Source organism: Chiloscyllium plagiosum, chromosome 6 (assembly GCF_004010195.1).
Source record: "Chiloscyllium plagiosum isolate BGI_BamShark_2017 chromosome 6, ASM401019v2, whole genome shotgun sequence".
Classification (NCBI taxonomy): domain Eukaryota; kingdom Metazoa; phylum Chordata; class Chondrichthyes; order Orectolobiformes; family Hemiscylliidae; genus Chiloscyllium; species Chiloscyllium plagiosum.
Genome location: NC_057715.1, coordinates 53,312,264 through 53,333,693, shown reverse-complemented (window position 1 = coordinate 53,333,693; position 21,430 = coordinate 53,312,264). Strand labels below are relative to the sequence as shown.

General features: G+C 39.4%; 1 protein-coding gene across 3 annotated transcripts in view; it reads left to right on the top strand.

The window, feature by feature from the left end:
- The window catches only part of naalad2 (N-acetylated alpha-linked acidic dipeptidase 2), a 186,077-nt gene that overhangs the window by 89,272 nt on the left and 75,375 nt on the right, over window positions 1-21,430 (top strand). For all 3 annotated transcript variants that reach the window (XM_043691544.1, XM_043691543.1, XM_043691542.1), the window contains 5 exons: window positions 4,610-4,695; window positions 5,082-5,201; window positions 7,707-7,789; window positions 8,834-8,897; window positions 16,262-16,329. In XM_043691544.1, coding sequence (XP_043547479.1) covers window positions 4,610-4,695; window positions 5,082-5,201; window positions 7,707-7,789; window positions 8,834-8,897; window positions 16,262-16,329 — 421 coding nt within the window. The remainder of the gene's footprint in view (window positions 1-4,609; window positions 4,696-5,081; window positions 5,202-7,706; window positions 7,790-8,833; window positions 8,898-16,261; window positions 16,330-21,430) is intronic.

Here is a 21,430-nt window from a genome sequence, read left to right as displayed (position 1 = left end):
CCTGTTTCCACACTGTAAGTAATCTAATCTAATCTAATCAATGTCCTGTACAGCCGCAACATGAACTTCCAACTCCTGTACTCAATACTCTGACTAATAAAGGAAAGAACACCAAACGCCTTCTTCACTATCCTGTCTACCTGCGACTCCACTTTCAAGGAGCTATGAGCCTGCACTCCAAGGTCTCTTTGTTCAGCAACACTCCCTAGGACCTTACCATTAAGTGTATAAGTCCTGCTAAGATTTGCTTTCCCAAAATGCAGCACCTCGCATTTATCTGAATTAAACACCATCTGCCACTTCTCAGCCCATTGGCCCATCTGATCCAGATCCTGTTGTAATCTGAGGTAACCCTCTTCACTGTCCACTACACCTCCAATTTTGGTGTCATCTGCAAACTTATTAACTGTACCTCTTATGCTCGCATCCAAATCATTTATGTAAATGACAAAAAGCTGAGGACCCAGCACTGATCCTTGTGGCACTCCCCTGGTCACAGGCCTCCAGTCTGAAAAACAACCCTTCACCACCACCCTCTGTCTTCTACCTTTGAGCCAGTTCTGTATCCAAGACCCAGCACTGAACCTTGTGGCACTCCACTGGTCACAGGCCTCCAATCTGAACAACAACCTCTACCACCACCCTCTGTCTTCTACCTTTGAGCCAGTTCTGTATCCAAATGGCTAGTTCTCCCTGTATTCCATGAGATCGAAGCTTGCTAATCAGTCTCCCATGGGGAACCTTGTCGAACGCCTTACTGAAGTCCATATGGATCACATCAACTTCTCTGCCCTCATCAATCTTCTTTGTTACTTCTTCAAAAAACTCAATCAAGTTTGTGAGACATGATTTCCCACGCACAAAGCCATGTTAACTATCCCTAATCAGTCCTTGCCTTTCCAAATACATGTACATGCTGTCCCTTAGGATTCCCTCCAACAACTTGCCCACCACGGAGGTCAGGCTCACCGGTCTGTTGTTCCCTGGCTTGTCTTTACTGCCCTTCTTAAACAGTGGCACCACGTTTGCCAACATCCAGTCTTCCGGCACCTTACCTGTGACTATCGATGATACAAATATCTCTGCAAGAGGCCCAGCAACTGCTTATCTAGCTTCCCACAGAGTTCTCAGGTACACTTGATCAGGTCCTGGGGATTTATCCACTTTTAACCGTTTCAAGACATCCAGCAATTCCTCCTGTGTAATCTGGACATTTTGCAAGATGTCACCATCTATTTCCCTACAGTCTACATCTTCCATATCCTTTTCCACAGTAAATACTGATGCAAAATATCCTAGGATGCGTCCCTTCAGGTTTAGGGGACTTATTCACTTTTAGGCTTACTAACTGCTTTTGTACATTACCGAACAAGTGCTGCTTGATAGCATTGTTGATGACCACTTCCATCATTTTTCTGATGATCAAGGTAGGGCAGTAATTGGGTGGGCTGAATTTGTCTTGCATTTTGTGTATAAAACATAGCTGGTGTTGTAGCTGGACCAATTGAAGGCAAGGTATCATTTTCCATGCACAAAGTGGAATTGCCAAGACACTACCCGCACAGTATGAGGCTTTCAAAAGCACTTGGATGATTTCTAGCATTTTCTATGCACTAATCAGGAAAGTGGACAAAACGTATCAACAAAAAAAAGAGGAAGATTTATCATCATGCATGCAGAGATCACTGGCCTTGAGCATCAATTGATGTTTTTGCTTTCCAACATCACAACAGTTAATGGATCAGGGTTGTTCAGGATTATAAAAATTGTCTACTGATGTCAGGTGAAATATCAGGTTATTGAGATTGTTGACAATTATGTACAACTCCACTTTTCTTGAGGCTGTAAAGACTATATCTTTTTATTTAACTTTATTTTTGATTGTGGACTGAACTGAGAAAAGGGCTGTTTTACAAAAAAAAACTGAGGAAGAAATTGTGCTTTTATAAAGGAGGTCGTCATTGTTGCTATGCAAAAGGAGATAGCAAAGCTCTGGGTGTGGACACAAATTGAAATTTGACTAGCAAACAAAAGCTGATTGGTTTGGATTGTTGTGACCAGTTGTGGATGCTAGATGTCATTACCCTGATGACTATCTGAATACTCCTGGTCAGCTGAGCAGTTTATGGGTGTGAATGATGCAGATAGTGGATCAGTTGGTTTCAATTTTCTGCAATTCTCTGATTCAGGAAAAGTTTTGTTGAACTAGAAAGTAGCAAATTTAATTTCTATGTTCAAAATGGAGGGAGGCAGAAAACAGGGAACTAAAGACCAGTGAACTTGATATATGTCTTTGGTAAGTCAGAAGTCACACGACACCAGGTTATAGTCCAACAGGTTTGGAGCGCTGCTCCTTCATCAGATGAAGTGACTTCACTTGATGAAGGAGCAATGCTCAAAAGGCTTGTGATTTCAAATAAACCTGGTGTTGTGTGATGTCTGACTTTGTCCATCCCAAACCGACACCGGCAATGGTGTAAGAATCATTATGAAAGAGATTAGAACTGCATACGTAGAAACACTCAGGTTATTAGGAAAAGTAAGCATAGTTTTGTCATTTAGAAATCCTGTTTAATCAGCTCATTGGAGTTATTGAAGAAGTAACATACTCTCTGAATAAAGAGGAACCTGTTGGCATGGTATACCGATCCTTGGATTTCTGGAGGGCATTTGGTAAGGTGCCATGATAAAGGCTGTTGTGAAAATAAAAGCTGGTCTGGGGGTATGGATTATGGATAGAAGGTTGTCTGGCTGACAAAAAACAAAGAACATGCATAAATTGATCTGATTGCAAGGATGTGATCAGTAGAATCTCACAGGGCTTTATTCTGTGACCTCCACATTTTATCATTTATGTCAGTAACTTAGATGAAGAGATGAAGGGAATGAATATTTGCTGGCTATTGTGAAGAAGACATCAGGAAGTTGCAATTGCATGTAGAATGGGCAGAAATCTGGCAGATGGAGTTTATGTGGGAGAATACGAAATTGTTTACTTTGGCAGGAAGAATATAAAATCAGACTTTTACTTAAACGGAAACCGACTGCAGAATTCCAAGGCAAAGAGGATTTAAGTATTTTGTCACGAGTCTCAAAAGCAAGTACAATTCACAACCAAGAAAACCAATGGAATGCTATCCTTTGTTATGAGAAGAATTGCACACAGTAAGTCAGTGCATTTGTGAGACTACATCTCCAATATAAGTGAATATGTTTAATGAAGGATATAAAGGCATTGGAGATGGTTCAGAGGGGTTTATTAGATTGATGCTTGGAATAATACCTAAATATCTCTTACGAGGATAGGTTGGATAGGCTTGGCTTGTTTCCAGTGGAATAGAGAAGGTTGTGGGAAGCTTGATAGAAGACTTGAAATATCCTGAAAGGTCTTGATGAGAAAAATGTGGAAAGGCTGTTTCCTTTTTTGGGGGAGTCCAGAACTAAGGAACACTGTTTTAAAATTGGATGTTGGTCTTCCAGGACAAAGATTAGGAGATTTTTATTCCTCTCAAAGGGTTAGTGTGACTTTGAATCCCTCAGCCTCAGAAGGCAGTGGAGGCGGAGTCTAGAGTCATGGAGTTATACAACACGGAAACAGATCCTTCAGTCCAACTCATCTGCACTGACCAGATTTCTAAACTGATCTAGTCTCATTTGCTAACATTTGGTCCATATCCCTCTAAACCCTTCCTAATCATGTATCCATCCAGGTGCCTTTTAAATGTGTAATTGTACCCACCTCCACAACTTCCTCTGGCAGCTCATTCCATATATACACTACCCTCTGCGTGAAATAGTGTTGCCCCTCACATCCCTTTTAAACATTTTCCCTCTCACTTTAAACCCTATGCCCTCTAGTTTTGGACACCCCCACTTGGGGGAGGAACCTTGTCTATTCACTCTATCTACGTCCCTCATGATTTTATAAACTTGCACAAGGTCATCCCTTAGCTTCCAATGATCCAGGGAAAAAAAAAAATCCCAGCTTATTCAGCCCGTCCCTGCAGTTTAAACCTTCCAATCTGGCGACATCCTTGTAAATCCTTTCTGACCCCTTTCAAATTAAATAACATCTTCCCCATAGCAGGGACACCAAGACTGAATGCAGTAGTCTAACAATAGCCTCACCAATGTCCTGTACAGCCCTAACATGACATCCCAACTCCTATACTCAATGGAATGTTTTGAAAATAGAGATTCTATGCAGGGGAATCAAAGTGGAATTCAAACATAAACAGTTCAGCCATCATCGAAATTCATTCCCTGTCCATCACAAAGACCATCCACCTCCACCACCCTTCCAAACTTTAAGTTCATCTGTAGCTAAATCTTCATCCATGCTTTTTGTCACATCCAGACTCAACTATTCAAAGCTGCTTAGACTGAACTTTCATATCTCAACCTCCAACAGTTCAAATTATCTGAAACATTCTTACTGTAATTTATTCAAATCCTTTTTAAACCCTCACTCCTGTTCTTGTTAACCTGTGTTTCCCCACAGGCTGAACTTTCCAGTGGCAAGAGTATAAAATGGATGAAGTGAATATTAACTTTAGTACTTGAATGACTTCTTTCACTGGAACACTAAAAGATTTATTTTAAATTTTAGCAAAGTCAGAATGAATGTTTATACGAGAAATGAGGTTAGACGAATTTACAACGTGATTGGCAAAATTCGAGGAGCACTGGAACCAGGTGAGAGTATTTCTGGATTTATTTCAATTTTATATTTCAAAAGATTGCATATTTTTGTAGTGCTGGGATTTATTTGTCTTGTAAAACATTGCGTACAATATCCAATGAATAATTTCTAGCAAATTATACAGTAGAGGAGTTCTGAGATTGTATCAAATGTAGAGAACTTTATTTACCATTTGAACCGGAAGTGCATGCTATTGAACACAAAAGCTAAAAAATATTGTTTTCACTTTTAACGTTAACATATGGATACCTTATGGTTTCATAACACATCACTAGCCTTCTATTCAATAAAAAAAAGTGGGATTGCCTACTGGTATTGGTGAAGATTCTGTTGTACATAAAGAGAAAAGAATGGTTTCTGTGTTTCTTTACTGTTACAGATCGGTATGTCATTCTTGGAGGGCATCGTGATGCCTGGGGATTTGGTGGTATTGATCCAATGTCTGGAGCAGTTGTTGTACATGAGGCAGTGAGAAGTTTTACAAAGCTTATGGAGGAAGGTAAAAGTCTCTGAGTGTACTACAAACAATGGCACCATTTTGCTATGTAGATGAATTTAACTCTTTTTTTTAATTTCAGAGACTGAGAAATACAATTGATTGAATCTCACACAATGCAATATCTGTATTTAGTATTTTGAACTGAAAAGTTTAAATTAAATTGCAATTAATCAATTGGTCAATCTTAGATGACCACCATCATCTGGATTTGAATTGGTTAGCTATCTGCATGATCAACTATTGGCTGTACTGTGTAGTCTCAAATTGTCTTCCATTAATTTAGCTATATAAGATTTTTTTTCTATTTGACTCTGATTATTTGTCTGGCTTTAACCATTTTTCTTTGATTTACTGTTCGATTTCAATTTAAGTTGTCACATTTAATACAGCAGTGTCTCCCAATTAACAGCAAGTATCGCAATCATACATTTTCTGCCTAACAAACAGTACTCTGAACTCAAAGCCAACCTGATTACCTTCTCATTACTACTATAACTGGCCTTTTGTCTACTGAATTTTCTCTACTCTTGAAACTTACCAACCTTTCCTGAAGTACAGTTCCACATGCACAAGCAGACATCTGTCACAATATCCAAGTGACAATTTAAACGAGCCTAACCTCTGCAAGTAACATGGAAACAATCATGGTTGAGACTATTCCTGGTTATTCTAAGGGGTGCACTACTAATTTTACAACTAGGGTTGCTGTTTAATAATGAGCCATATTCACCAACTCAGTTGTTCATGTTACAGCCCAAGTGCACAGATTCACAAGGCATAATACTCAGATTTCCACAGAAGTAAATTATTTAATCCAAGTATGCAAAATCCACAATTTTCTTGTCTGATAGAATCAGGTTACTAGAAAATATTGATCATGTTCCTATACTTTATATTGTAAGACCATAAGAAATAGGGACAGGAGTAGGCTGTTCACCCCCTCAAGCTTGCTCCACCATTCAATAGGATCATGGCTGATCCAAACACAAACTACTGTTCATTAGAAATAAGTTCTAGCCATCAGTAAACAAAATTATGAACCATCAACATATAACTTTAACCCCCCCTTTAAAATCCCTGCATACAAACAGATGTACAAATAAAATATGTATGAGTAGAGGAAGATTTACTGGGAACCACAGTTTAGCAGCACCAGTCCATAGGCTTTGATGAGGGGTTTCCTTATCTTCTCAAGATCTTCACGTCTCTGGTCTCCTTCCTTCCAGATTTTTTCTGTTCTTTGCTGAAGACACAAGGGATTTAGACATTAATCATTCAGTGTCACAGTTACTGATGAGAGGCAACAGCTTTTAATAAATGTGGGAGGAATCACTGACTGCTCCAGGCACGAATTACTTTGCTATAGAGAAACAGACAGACCCTGCTTTCAAGTCTGAAGATTTTTTGCCTCTACATAATTCTCACACACCAGCTGTTCAGCTGCCCAGAAAACAGAACTGTTGTTAGATTGATGACTTCTGGCATCCACAACAAGTTGCAATTCCACCAACCAATTATCTGTTCTTGACTGAACCTCATTCTGCACACATAGACAGGCATGCACAAACACAGATAAACAGACAGACACATACACACACTCCAGTGCTATGGCATTTTATCTCCACTCTCCTACCGCTTGCAAAGTAACTGGATAATAAACACAACCCCCAATGAATTCAGTGACCTGATTTTAAAAGTACAGCAATTCTTTCCTCAGTCCTTGGTTGAAGACAGACCTTTTCCCATTTTGGTCGACAATCAAGCATAAAGAAAACTAAAAAGAAGCGGTCTTTACATAGAGATGATGCGATCAGCACTCCAGCCACCGTCTTAAACAGTCACTGGTGCCAAAGTGTATTCTGTCGACAAGATCTCCTACATCTCACCACACCTTCAAATCCATCTCAAATGTATTCAAATCCTACCACCAGGAGGAGAAGCACAACAGATGAATGGGAACATCACCCCTTCAAATTCCTCTCCGAACCACACATCATTGTGATTGAAAATTATATCATTTGTTCACTATCAATAGGTCTAAATCCTAGAACTTCCTCTCCAACAGCACTGAAAGTTTCCCTCTACCCTCTGGACTAGAATAGTTTTAGTGGATTGCCACCACCATCTCAAAGGTAATTGGAGGTAGATAACAAATGCTGGCCTTGAAAGTGAAATTCCCAAAGCACAATCGACTGTACAGATTTGATTGTACAACCTGTCTGTGTGTTTCCTTCTTAACCTGAATTTCTCCAGCATTCTGTGTTTGCTTCAGATTTCCAGCATCCGCAGTATTTTCCTTTATTATTGTATAAATGTTCACCTTTCCTTGTGAACAAAGCAATGCTTAGATGTTTGCCTTATGTAGCATGTTATTACTGTCTATCTTTAGGGCTTAATACTAAAACCAGTTTGTTATTACTACTGTTGGTAAGTGAGAGTTGATGAGCAAAAAATATGCCTTTTAAAGGCAAACATTTTGCATTGCTATTATTTGATTTTATGTAGGCTGGAAGCCCAGAAGAACCATAATATTTGCCAGCTGGGACGCAGAAGAATTTGGATTATTGGGCTCCACAGAGTGGGCAGAGGTAAGTTGTTAGAAATTTTACAACAAAGAATAGGTCCATTATGTCTAAATTTCAATCTCTAAACAATGAAATGCACAATTCTCTTAAAACTCCAACTTCTATTGTAATTTCACCCTTTTTAATTATTTAGTTTGCAACTTTTCATCTCAGCAATGCTATATCTGTGTTGGATTTTAAATTACTTTGGAATTTTTGAAACAAAATAGTTATCTGCCTGAGATTGCCATTCCTTAGAAAATTTGGCCCAAGGTTCCTTTCTCTTTTGTTTATGTAATAAACTTTTATGTTCTTTTTATTAAAAGTACATTGGCTGCCTCTTGTGAATATTTTCAGTGACTGATCACCACAGTTAACAAATCACAAAAATAAAATTTATAATCTTCCAAGCCAGGTCTCTCTCTGGGATGTTGCGTGTTCCATATTACTATCAGCTGGGATCATCACATTATCCCCTAGTAAGGTATCACTGTCCACTCCGGTTAGCTCAGCTTTCATGCCTTTATTTAAGTTTAAAATACTAGTTGTAGCTCCACTCTTCTCCCCTTAAAACTAAATGTAGAATTCAAATTTGCTGTTCTTCTAACAAATACAAATATTTACAGTGAAATAGGAAAATAGGTTAAAAATAGTTTGTAAAGAAACTTGGATTAAATGTTAAAATAAATTGCTATGTTCTGATAATTTCCAGAAGGAAGGTAAATTTAGTCAGAATCGAGGTAGACTGTCTACTTAGCAATAGCTAGAAAGCTTCTATCTCCCATTTTATCTTAAGGAAATTATTCATATTAGGAATTGTTTCTTGAATTCTTCTGAATTTATTACCATTTAAGTAGGAAACTCGCATGCACCATTTACTACCTCTTGCATCTAAAAATACTTTACAGTCAATTGAGTACCTTTGAAGTGTAGTAACTCGTAATATGAAGCACTAACTTTGAACTTACCAATGAATGAGGTAACACATGCATACGTATAGGGACATCAGATAAAGGAATGCATAAATTATTGCTGGTTTCAATAATGTTTTGATATTTTTACATTAAGGACAATGCAAAACTACTACAGGAGCGGGGAGTGGCATACATCAATGCAGATTCAGCCATCGAAGGTAAATAAGACAACTGTATCAGATTTCTTTGTCAATTCTTCACCTATGAAATCAATTTGTAAAGTGTGCGTCTCTGCATACACAGTTATTTTGTGTATCCATCAGTCAATCGTATACCACACTTGTTAATGGTTTATCAATAATAATATCTGAAATTCTAACTATAGACCACCAGGATACATGAGCACCAACTAGCCACCAAAAGACATGACCAACTATCACTAGTATCCATTCACACAGACAAAGAGGGAAACCAATTTGACTGGGCCGATACATTCATCCTGGGACAGGCTAAACAAAGACATGCACGGGAATTCCTAGACTCCATTCACAAACATATCGATTTCGACCCAATATACCAACCTCTCAGAAAAAGAACCCGAAGTGATATCACTCACCACAACAGACCAATGCACATGAATAGCAAGTGGGACAGAACACCAGCACTTCATCGGAGGCTCACTGATGATGTTACCTAGCATGGTGACGGAAAGTTTGAGAACAAATCTACCAGCTCAGTGAGCAAACGTCCAACCTCATGAATCAAAAGTTTGGTCATTGTGCTAGAACCCTAGTGCCTTGGAAATCCCTGCAAGAGAGCAGAATGTACCATTCAAAAACTTGACTACCATCTCAAAACCATATCTGAGCAATTAACTGCTTCATGTTTTTTTTATTGCAATGTTGTCCCATTAGAATGGAAAGAACAAAACACAATGCTTGTGCATGTCAGTCCTGAACTATCACTACTTGTAGCTGCTGTTGCAGGAGATCTGTCATGGTATGTCAACCACTTAGTCTTGAACTCAATGACTGTATTTTTGATTGCATCAAACATGATGTAAATCAAGTGACCTACAATTTAGCTTTGAACCATAACTGAGTTGTAATAGTCTCCATTCAATGCTAAGAAATTTGCAGTAATTGTTATCAGGAACAAAATCAAAATTGCAACCTTAGTATTTTTAGATCCTTTGATAGGTGTGTAATGCCAGCCTTATTTATAGAATTTGACCTCTTGTGAAACGTGCACTGGCTGGAATTCACTTCGCTCAGAAGGTTATGAAGAATCGACTTTTATTATCTTGTCTGAACATACAGCAGAGATAAATTAAGAAGCATACGCGATCTGATTCTATTTTGGGAAACCTAACAGCAGAAATGATATTGTTCCGTTTCCAGGTGATTAAAAGGTGGTGACTTGAGCGTGATCGAGTCAAGAGCTATAGACAGAAATTGGTTACAATAGTGTATTAGTCAAAAAGGAGATTATGTCTCTTTACACTGACTGCTCAGGGGGGCATTTAAAGAAATGAAATGTTATGTTAATTTATTCTATACTTTACAGTTCTCCACCCTGATGTCTAGACTTGCATCATCCTTTTCCATTGTGAAAACTGGTACAAGGTAGTTCCTGAGGACTGTTTCACATCTTCTGTATCTGCACACATTAACTTTATGGTCCCTAATAGGGTCTACTCTTTCCTGAGCTATTCCTTTGCTCTTTATATATTTAAAGAACACCTTTGTGTTGTCCTTTATTTTACCCACCAATGTTTTCTCATGCACTCTCAGCTTTTATAAATTCCTTTTGAAGTTCCACCCTGTACTTTTTATACTCTTCTAGAGACTATGTCATATTAAAAGCCCAGAACTTGCCGTAAACTGCTCTTTTTATTTAGTTCTTTTCATCTGCCTTTTTAGGCTAAGTATTGGCCAAAAAAAATCCCCTTGTTGCTATTTAAGAGTTTTGCTCCCTCCATAACTTGCACACTAAAAACATCCCTGTTCATATTTGGGTATTTAAAGTCCATTGTTGATACTATCAATTTCTTCTTATATTTCTCTAAAATGTGATTACATATTTAATCCTCTATCTCTCCTATTGTTTGGGAGTCTACAGTACATACAGTTCATGGGCGGCACGGTGGCACAGTGGTTAGCACTGCTGCCTCACAGCGCCAGAGACCCGGGTTCAGTTCCCGCCTCAGGCGACTGACAGTGTGGAGTTTGCACGTTCTCCCCGTGTCTGCGTGGGTTTCCTCCGGGTGCTCCGGTTTCCTCCCACAGTCCAAAGATGTGCAGGTCAGGTGAATTGGCCATGCTAAATTGCCCGTAGTGTTAGGTAAGGGGTAAATGTAGGGGTATGGGTGGGTTGCGCTTCGGCGGGGGCGGTGTGGACTTGTTGGGCCGAAGGGCCTGTTTCCACACTGTAAAGTAATCTAATCTAAATACCCAAAAACGAGGTTGCCTCTTCCCTGGTTTTTGCTTCTATGTGTAGGGTTACATTTGATGATCCATGATCAATATTGCAAACCTCTTCCTCTTCTATCGCTTTCTCTATTTTAGATTAATACTCGATGACCAGGAAAACTGAGTTGCCAATCCTCACAATCTTTCAGCCAAGACTTGATATTGCTATGATAGCATAATCCCATATACCATTCTGTACCCTTTGTGCCTGTTCTGAAGGATCATTGGACTTGAAATGTTAACTCTTTTTCTCCACAGATGTTGCCAGACCTATTGAGTTTCTCTAGCCATTTCTATATTTGTTTCCCCTCAGCACATCTGTCTTATCCCTCAGGTTCCTTGTATTCAAATACATTTCATTTAACCTTATTAAACTCACTTCTTGCTTCCTCTATTTTCCGGACTCTCTCACTAGTGTTGTAACTTCTGGCAGCCTTGCATTTTGTGGGATTCTAGTTTGCACCTTGTAGTCAGCAGTGGTAAACCTTGCCTAGTTTTGTTCAGACATATGACTGTGGTATGCTGCACTTGCTGCAGATGGTGATAATGAGCTGAGAAGCTGAAGAATTCACAAAGGTGCAATCTAGAGACCCAGAAAATAGCACTGTCCTACTGCTCTAAAAACACTGCTCCAGGCTAACTTAATCCCTGTGTTTTCTATTTTTAAAGTTTAATCAAGAAACAGATCTCTATAAACTAGAAAGAATTTTGAAGAATAAGATATATCTACACTTGGAGAGATATTGATTTATCCATGAAAGTCAGTATAAATTTGTTAAGGACTTGATTGTAGTTTTTTTGATTACCTTTTTAGAGGCGGTAACCAGGAGTGTTGATGAGGATTCTACATATAATGTAGTCTGCATGGACTACAAGACTGTTGATAAGGTCAATCAAGGCAGACTGGCCAAGAAAGTAACAATTCTTGGGATACAAGTTAAAATGGCACATGGGATTCAAAATTGAAAGAGACAGAAGGCAGAGGGTGATGATAGAGACAGGTTTTGGTGAGTAGAAGTTTGGTTCCAATGAGATTCTGCTGGGTTCTGTGTTCAGGCCCTTGTTGTTTGTGATGTACATTAATGATTTGGACTTAAGTATAGGAGGTATGATCAAGAAGCTTGCAGATGGCAGAAAACTTGGCACAATAGGGAGAACTTAGCCATAAACCTCAGGAGAATATCAGTGGACTAGTCAGCTGGGCAGAGCAATGGCAAATGGAAGAGTAAGTTAATGCGTCTAGCAGTGCTAACAAGGAAAAGGATCACATTGAGTGGTAGCATCCTTGAAAGTACTGAAGATCAGAGGGACCTTGGTGTACATATCCAAAGGTCCTGAAGGCAGCAGTATAAGTAGATAAGATCGTTGAAGGCAATGGGTTACTTTCCTTTATTGGCTGAGGCTTAGAATGCAAGAGCAGAGATTTTAAACTGGAACTGCAGAAAAACTATTTGGGACCACAGCTGGAGTACAGCATACTGTTATGATCACAACATAGGAAGGATGTGTTTTCTCAAGGTTGCAGAGGAGATTTGCAAGGAGCTGTCTTGACTGGGCAAGCTAGGGTTCTTTTCTTTGGAGCAGTGAAAGTTGAGAGGGGACCTATAGCGATATAGAGAAGCAGAGAAAATAGGAGCAGGAGGAGACCATTTAACCCTTCAAGCCTGCTGCACTATATGCTATGAACATAACTGATCATACAATTCACTACTTTGTTTCCACTTCTGCCCCATACCCTTTGTTCCCTTTAGCCCTAAGAACTGTATTTATCTCCTCCCAGAAAAAAAATCGTTTTGACCTCAACTGCTTTTTGTTCCTTGGCTTGTCACTTTCTGGGTGACGACATTTTTCCTCATCTCAATCCTAAATGGTCTACTCTGTAACCTTAGACTGTGGACTTCCTAATCAGGAGCAACGTCCTGCATTTACAATCATCATATTAGAATTTTATTGGTTGCTATGAGATGCCCCCTCATTTTTCTAAATTCTCATAAAGATAGTCCTAAATAAACCACTCTCTTCATATGCCAATTTCCCTTAAATGCTATAAGATTAGTAGGGACAAGATAGTAGTGCAAAGTTGTGTGTGAAATCTGAGGACATGGGGAAGTTCTTTATGAATACTTTACATCAGTATTCACATTGGAAAAGAGCAATGTTAGTGAGAACACAGATGCAGGCTACACGATTAGAAGGGATTGAGGTTAACAAAGAGGAAGTTTTAGCAATTTTGGAAAATCTGAAAATAGATAAGATCCCGAGGCCGACGGGATTTATCTTTGATTCTCTGGAAAGCCAGGGCGGAGATTGCAAAGCCTTTGGATTCAAACTTTATCGTTGTCAACTGGAGTAGTGCCAGAAGACTGGAGAACAGCAAATGTTGTTCCTTTGTTTAAGGAGGGGAATAACCCTTGTAATTATAGGCCAGTGAGCTATACTTCGGTTGTAGGTAAGGTCTTGGAAAGGGTTATAAGAGCTAGGATTTCTAATCATCTGGAAAGGAATAATTTGATTCAGGATAGTTAATACAGTTTTGTGAAGTGTAGGTCGTGTCTCACTAACCTTATTGAGTTCTTTGAGAAGGTGAATGTACAGGCGGATGAGGATAAAGCGGTTGATGTGGTGTATATAGATTTTAGTGAAGTGTTCGATAACGTTCCTCATGGTAGGCTATTGCACAAAATATGAAGACATGGGATTGAGGGTGATTTAATGGTTTGGATCAGAAATTGGCTAGTTTTAAGAAGCCAGAGGATGGTGCTTGATTGGAAATACCCATCCTGGAGCTCAGTTACCAGCGGTGTGCCACAAGGATCGGTTTTTGGGGTCACTGCTGTTTGTCATTTTCATAAATGACCTGGAGATGGGCGTAGAAAGATGGGTTAGTAAATTTTCAGATGACACTAAGGTAGGCAGAGTCGTGGATAGTGCTGAAGGATGTTGCGGGTTACAGCGGGACATAAATAAGGTGCAGAGCTGGGCTGAGAAGTGGCAAATAGAGTTTAATGCAGAAAAGCGTGAGGTAGTTCACTTAGGAATTAGTAACAGGAATGTAGAGTACTGGGCTAATGATAAAATTCTTGGCAGTGTAGATGAACAGAAGATCTGTGTCCACGTGCATAAATCCCTGAAAGTTGCCAGTTTTATAGGGTGTTAATAAGGCATATTGTGTGTTGGCTTTTATTGTTAAGGGGAATTAAGTTTCAGAGCCACTAGGTCATGCTTCAGCTGTACAAGACACTGGTAAGGCCGCACCTGGAGTATTGCATGCAGTTCTGGTCACCGCATTATAGGAAGGATGTGGAAGCTTTGAAAAGGGTTCAGAGGAGATTTACTAGATGTTGCCTGGTATGGAAGGAAAGTCTTATGAGAAAAAGCTGAGGGAATGAAGGCTGTTTTCGTTGGCGATAAGAAGGTTGAGAGGTGACTTAATTGAGATGTATAAGATAATCAGAGGGTTAGGTAGGGTGGACAATGAAGCCTTTTTTTCTCAGATGGTGAAGGCTAAACAGAGAGGGGAACTTGGCTTTAAATTGAGGGGCAATAGATTTAGGACAGATATTAGGCGTAGTTTCTTTACTCAGAGTATTCAGGACGTGGAACGGCCTGCCTGCAACAATAGTAGACTTGCTGACATTAAGGGCATTTAAATGGGCATTGGACATACGTATGGATAATAACAGAATGGTGTAGGTTAGATGGGCATCAGATTAATTTTGCAGGTTGGCGCAACATCGAGGGCCAAAGGGCCTGTACTGCACTGTAATGTTCTGTAGATTGTGTGGATAGCGAGGCTCTTTTTCCCAATAGTAGAGGGGTCAATAACCAAGAAGCAAGACAGGACATAAGAGAAGAGTTAAGTACACCACTTAGAGGATGGTGGGAATCTCAAACTCACTGCCTGAAAGGATGATTGAGTTAGAAACTCTCAAGATTTAAGCAGTGTTTAGAGATTCAATTGTGTTGTCATAGCTTATCGGGTTACGGGCTAAGAGTCAGAAAATTGAAGTAATGTCATCAAATGTTTACTAAGTGGTGTGGACACTATGGGCCAAATGGCTTCCCCCAATGTTGTAAACATGATGAATCTAATAAAATTTGTTTTCCTTAGTGTTGGGAAAACAAAGACATAGATCAACCAGATTTCTTAACAGAACCTTGTTTTTGACAAAGCAGTTGTCATGAAGTTTTGAAGCAGACATCATTGAACAGATGTCTGCCTTGACCTATTAACCCTACATTGATGAAATACAGTGAAGTGAAATAAATGAGAATGACTTGTTCCATACCAAAGATAGGTTCATTGTCTTAGACAAGTTCCACCTAAATTCCAAGAATGACATTTCCATAAAAGAACAGAGTTAACATGGTTCTATGATTCTATGGTTCCACTGAATGGTGGAGCAGAATCAAGCAACCAGTGACCTCTCCTCCCTCCATTCCTTAAACTATACCAATCCAAAGATTCTGGTTCGAATATCTGTGTTGAAACTTCCCAAGATACATTTATTTTGTGCCAGAGATATTGGATGGAATCTTTTAGGGGCTGGAACAATGTGGACTATGGTAAGACTTGTGGCAGAATTTCTTGAGAAGTCTGGTTCTTGATGTTAGGTGCAACTCACTACATCTCATGCATTTGCACGTGAGGTGTGTTTTCACTGGGCAGCAAGGAGTTACTAATTAAGGAGGATTACAGCTTGTTAAATGCCTTATAAATAAATCCATATCTGAAGTTGGCCTTTGTCAATCTTGATAATATCTTAATTATGGAGCTCTCTTTACAGAACTAATTGAAGAAAAATTTGTGAAGAGTATTGACTGATCACCAGCATTCAATTTCATGATGCTTGTTGAACAGGCCTGTGTGATGTCATTCAGCGAAGGTCTATAATGTTCTTTGAACTGTTTCTTTAAAAAAAACTGCAATAAAATAACTTAAATGCTCAGAAAATGACACCAATATCTGACATTGTAACAATTAAAACATAAGTTTTGCTGCACTTGCAAAGATAAGCATTCCATTGGAACAATTGTGGGCTGCAATTTGTGATTAACTGCGCCTTTTTGTTCGTGTCCTTTTAATCTTGATCTTTCCATCTTTTACACAGGTAACTACACACTCAGAGTCGACTGTAGCCCTTTGCTGTACCAGTTAGTTTATACATTAACCAAAAAGGTAAGGTGTTTATCTGTTTCATATACACTACACGGTGGAATTTATTTATTGAAGTGTGACAACAATATGAAAAATAAAATGATTTTGTTTCTCTTCAGCCAGGTATGGATACAGATATTGTAGAGTATTTCAGATTGAATATAGGGCAGGTTGCTGGGTTAGACATGGTGCAACTGCCTTATCTTTACCAGGTATGGCATGTCTATTTTAGTGGCATGGTGACACTGTGGTTAGCACTGCTGCCTCACAGCACCAGGGCCTGGGTTCCATTCTAGCCTTGGGCAACTGTCTGTGTTGAGTTTGCACGTTCTCCCCGTGTCTGTGTGGGTTACCTCTGGGTGCTCTAGTTTCCTCCTACAGGCCAAAGATGTCCAGGTTAGGTGGATTAGCCAGGCTAAATTGCCCATTGTGTTCAGGTGCTAGGTGCATTCATCGGGGGAATAGAGTCGGGTAATGGGTCTGGGTGGGACATTCAGAGGGTCAGTATGGACTTGTTGGGCCTAATAGTCTGTTTACACACTGTTGGTATTCTATGACAACTTATATTTTGTACCTTGAGAAAAAGCCTTGTGAAATAAAATTTTGTATGGAGTTCCACAATGTGACTGATTAAATATGGAGTTGAAACATGATATAAAACTATCACTGATTTACTAATATGTGGATATGTAGGTGGTGCATCTTTGTGTAGAATAGTAATATGTGAGACTATAATTGCACTTGTGTACAACGAATATCTTATCTCTAGAAAACACAAAGCAGAAATCAACCAGTTTTTGAAAAGACGGACATTTCGGGTATGAAATGCAAGATGTAATAAGTAATATGTCCAGACCTTGGTTAGTAGATGGAAATCAGTTAGGCAAGCAGATTTTGCTTCCCAGAGAGTAGAGTGGAAGTGCTATATCCGAGTGTCAGTACTAATGCACTTTTGTTCTCAATACGTGTCGACAAATGGAACTTTGGCATTAGGAAATAAACTTACAAGTTTTCTGACAAGAGAAACAGGAGTTTAACAAATTACACAGAATTAGAAAGAAAAAAAAAGGAATAGAAAAAGAAAAACACCAACTGGCCACCAAAAGACATGACCCACTATCACTAGTTTCTATATGTACAGACAAAGAAGGATACCACTTTGACTGGGACAACACACACACCCTAGGTCAGGCGAAACAAAGACACTCACGAGAATTCTTAGAGGCATGGCATTCTAACCAGAACTCCATCAATAAACACATCGACTTCGATCCTATCTACCTCCTTTTGAAAAAAGAACTGGAAATGAGATCACCCACCTTAAGAAAACAAGACCTATAAATAGAGAGGTGCGACATACTACCAGCACTTCACCAGAGACTCTCACTGATGATGTTACCAAGTATGGTGATGAAGCCTCTGAAAACAAACCTCCAAGCTCAGTGAGCTAACTTATAGACTTAGACAATAGGGTAGCAATTTATATTTAAGGTCACATTTTGAGGAAATAGAGAAATGGGATTGCGCACTCAAGGAAAGACACAAGTGAAGGTTGATGAGTGTAGATTTTGGTAATTTTCTATAAGTCCTAGTGCTGGTAAATAAAGCTTACAGCATTGAATGCCATAAAGCACTTTCAATTATTTTAAATCCTTTTGGACCAGATGAGCATATACCTACAAACTGCATAAGCACAGATGGTTAAGGCCTTGAGGCTCAGTGATTGCATTCTTAACTCTATACTAGAAGATCTGGAAGTTCCTACCGATCAGAGGTATGTCACAATGTGTCCAACCAGGTTGATTAAAAACATTTTTTTTACTCTGTACATATGAAAATGCATGTCATTAGCAGTAGGCAAGTGTTTAAGTTTTCAAAATAGCAGGAAGAGAGGTGGGTACAATCTTTGAAAACTGCCTTTTGTCCATTGGGAGTATCTCCAAAAATACAGTATCACTGTTTTTCCTCTCCACTTATACTTCAGAACTTAACAGAGAGCATAGAATGTTACAGCGCAGTACAGGCACTTCAGTCTTGATGATGCGTTGACCTGTGAAACCAATCGGAAGCCCATCTAACCTACACTATTCCATTATCATCCATATTACCCAATGGCCATTTAAATGCCCTTAAAGTTGACAAGTCTACTGCTGTTGTAGGCAGTGCATTCTACGCCCTTACTACTCTGAGCAAAGAACCTACCTCTGACATCTGTCCTATATCTATCTCTCCCCAAATTAAAACTATGTCCTCTCTGGCTAGCTATCACCATCCGAGGTGAAAGGGTGGACAGAGAGAGCCTATCTAATCCTATGATCATCTTGTATGTCTCTATTAAGTCACCTCTCAAACTTCTCTAACAAAAACAACCTCAGGTCCCTCAGCCTTTCCACATAAGAACTTCCCTCCATACCAGGGAACATTCTGGTAAATCTCCTCTGCACCCTTTCCAATATTTCCACATCTTTCCTGCAATGTGGCAACCAGAACTGTATGCAATACTCCAAATATAGCCACACAAGAGTTTTGTACAGTTGCAACATGATCTCATGGTTCCGAAATTCAATCACTCTACCAATAAAAGCTAAAACATCATACACCTTTTTAACAACTCTATCAAGCTGAGTGGCAACTTTCAGGGACCTATGTACATGAAAACCAAGATCTCGCTGCTCATCCACACTACCGAGAATCTTACCATTAGCACAGTACTCTGTATTCCTCTTACTCCTTCCGAAGTGAATCACCTCTCACTTTTCTTCATTAAACTCTATTTGCCACCTCTCAGCCTAACTCTGCAGCTTATCTATGTCCCTCTGTAACCTGCAACATCCTTTGGCACTGTCTACAACTCTACCGACCTTAGTGTCATCTGCAAATTTACTAACCCATCCTTCTACCCCCTCATTTAGATCATTTATAAAAATGATAAACAGCAGTGGTCCCCAAAACAGATACTTGTGGTACACCTCTAGTAATTGAACTCCAGGATGAACATTTCCCATCAACCATCCCCCTCTGTCTTCTTTCAGCTAGCCAATTTCTGATCCAAACCACTAAATTACCCTCAATTCCATGCCTCTGTATTTACTGCAATAGCCTACTGTGGGGAATGCTTTATAGTAATCTAGAAAGGAATAATTGAATTTGGGATATCAAACCCTTTACTGAAATCTATATACACACCACATCAATCACTTTACCCTAATCTACTTGTTTGGTAACCTTCTCAAAGAACTCCGTAAGGTTTGTGATGCATGACCTACCTTTCACAAAACCATGTTGACTATCCCTAATTGAATTATTCCTTTCTAGATTATTATAAATTTTCTCTTGTGTAATCCATTCCAACCCTTTACCCACAACTGAAGTAAGGCTCACTGGTCTATAAATACCAGGGTTGTCTCTACTCCCCTTCTTGAACAAGGGGACAACATTTGCTATCTTTCAGTCTTCTGGTACTATTCTTGTAGACAATGACAACATAAAGATCAAAGCCAGAGGTTCTGCAACTCCTCCCTAGCTTCCCAGAGAATCCTAGGATAAATCCTATCTGACCCAGGGGACTTAGCTATTTTCACACTTTCCAAAATTGCTAACACCTCCTCCTTATGAACCTCAATCCCATTTAGTCTAATAGCCTGTATCTCAGTATTCTCCTTGACAATCTTATCTTTCCTTCCAAGGAGCAAGCCCCTCACCACCTAATTTTCACCCATGATTTCAAATTCCATTATGGCCGCTAGGGACATGAATTAACTAAATAATTCTGGAATTAAAAGCAACTATCTGGCAAGCATCAACAAAACTACCAGATCATCATCATCAACCCATTTAGTTCACTGTTGCCCGTTAGGACATCTACCATCCTTGCCTGATCTGGTCCATTTGACAATTATGGCATCAAGGGATCATGGCAAGGGATTCTCCTGCTGATTAATACTTAGCTTCTCTCTTGGCTGATGAACCACTACTTCTCCATGTTGAATACCAAATGGGAGAAGCACCGTTGATAGCAAGAGCGGAGAAATTCAAAGACCCTCATAATGAGTCGCTCAATGGTAAATATTCGAGTTATGAATGACATAGCCTTCAAACTAGGCCGTGGCATTTGTTGCAGAACCAACAGGGAAAAACCAACTTGACCTAAATCTCACTTACCTATTGTTGCAGATGTAAGGAGCTGAATTCCATCGTGAAGGGAGACTGACTGTTGTGGACATCATGGTAACATTCACTGAGTGTTGCATTCAGGATCCTGAGTAAAGTTGAAGTAATTAGGAACCACAGGGAAAATATCTGGTGCCCTCTTATCAACCTAAAGGCAAAACATTAGATTGTTGGAGGCCAACCATCTTGGCTAGAGGGCTGTGTTAATAGGCTGTGGGGATTGCTCAGGTCGTGCCTAGTTTCAGACAACTTGGTTGCTTTATCATTAACTTTCTGTCCATCATAAATTCAGAATGATAATTTCAGAGTGTTCTGAACCACATAGCTTTTTAGATAATGAAGTGGATAATATCCAAAATCTAAAACAAATCAGAAGTGTACGGAAATAATATCCGATTGTCTGGATGGTTCCAACAACTCCAGAAGCTAGACATCATCCACTTGAAAGCAGCATGCATGATCAGCACCCCATCCACCACTTTAAACATTCATCCCTTCACTACTAGCTGTGGCTACAGTGTCTACTATCTGTAAACTGAACTGCAGTAACTTACCCAGGCTTCTATGATTGCAAATTCTAAAGTCTTAACTTTTGTCAGCCAGTTGAACATGTCCAGCCGGTGAATGGGAACACTGGTGTCAGCTGCATATGTCACCTTAATTGAAAACATGGTTAAGTTAAATATAGGTCCTGAGACACCATCTCTACTAACATTGTGGATGTGATAATACCACACATTTCAGCATTTAAGGTAATTGTTCACTACATCTAGCTTGAGTAATTTGGGATGAGCAGTAAAATGCAGGCCTTGGCACTTATGTCCACATTGCTGTTTTTAAAAAACTGATAACCACCACCAGTAAAAAGACATGTGTATTCTGAGATAAATCCATAAGACCATAAGACCATAAGACATAGGAGTGCAAGTAAGGCCATTCGGCCCATCGAGCC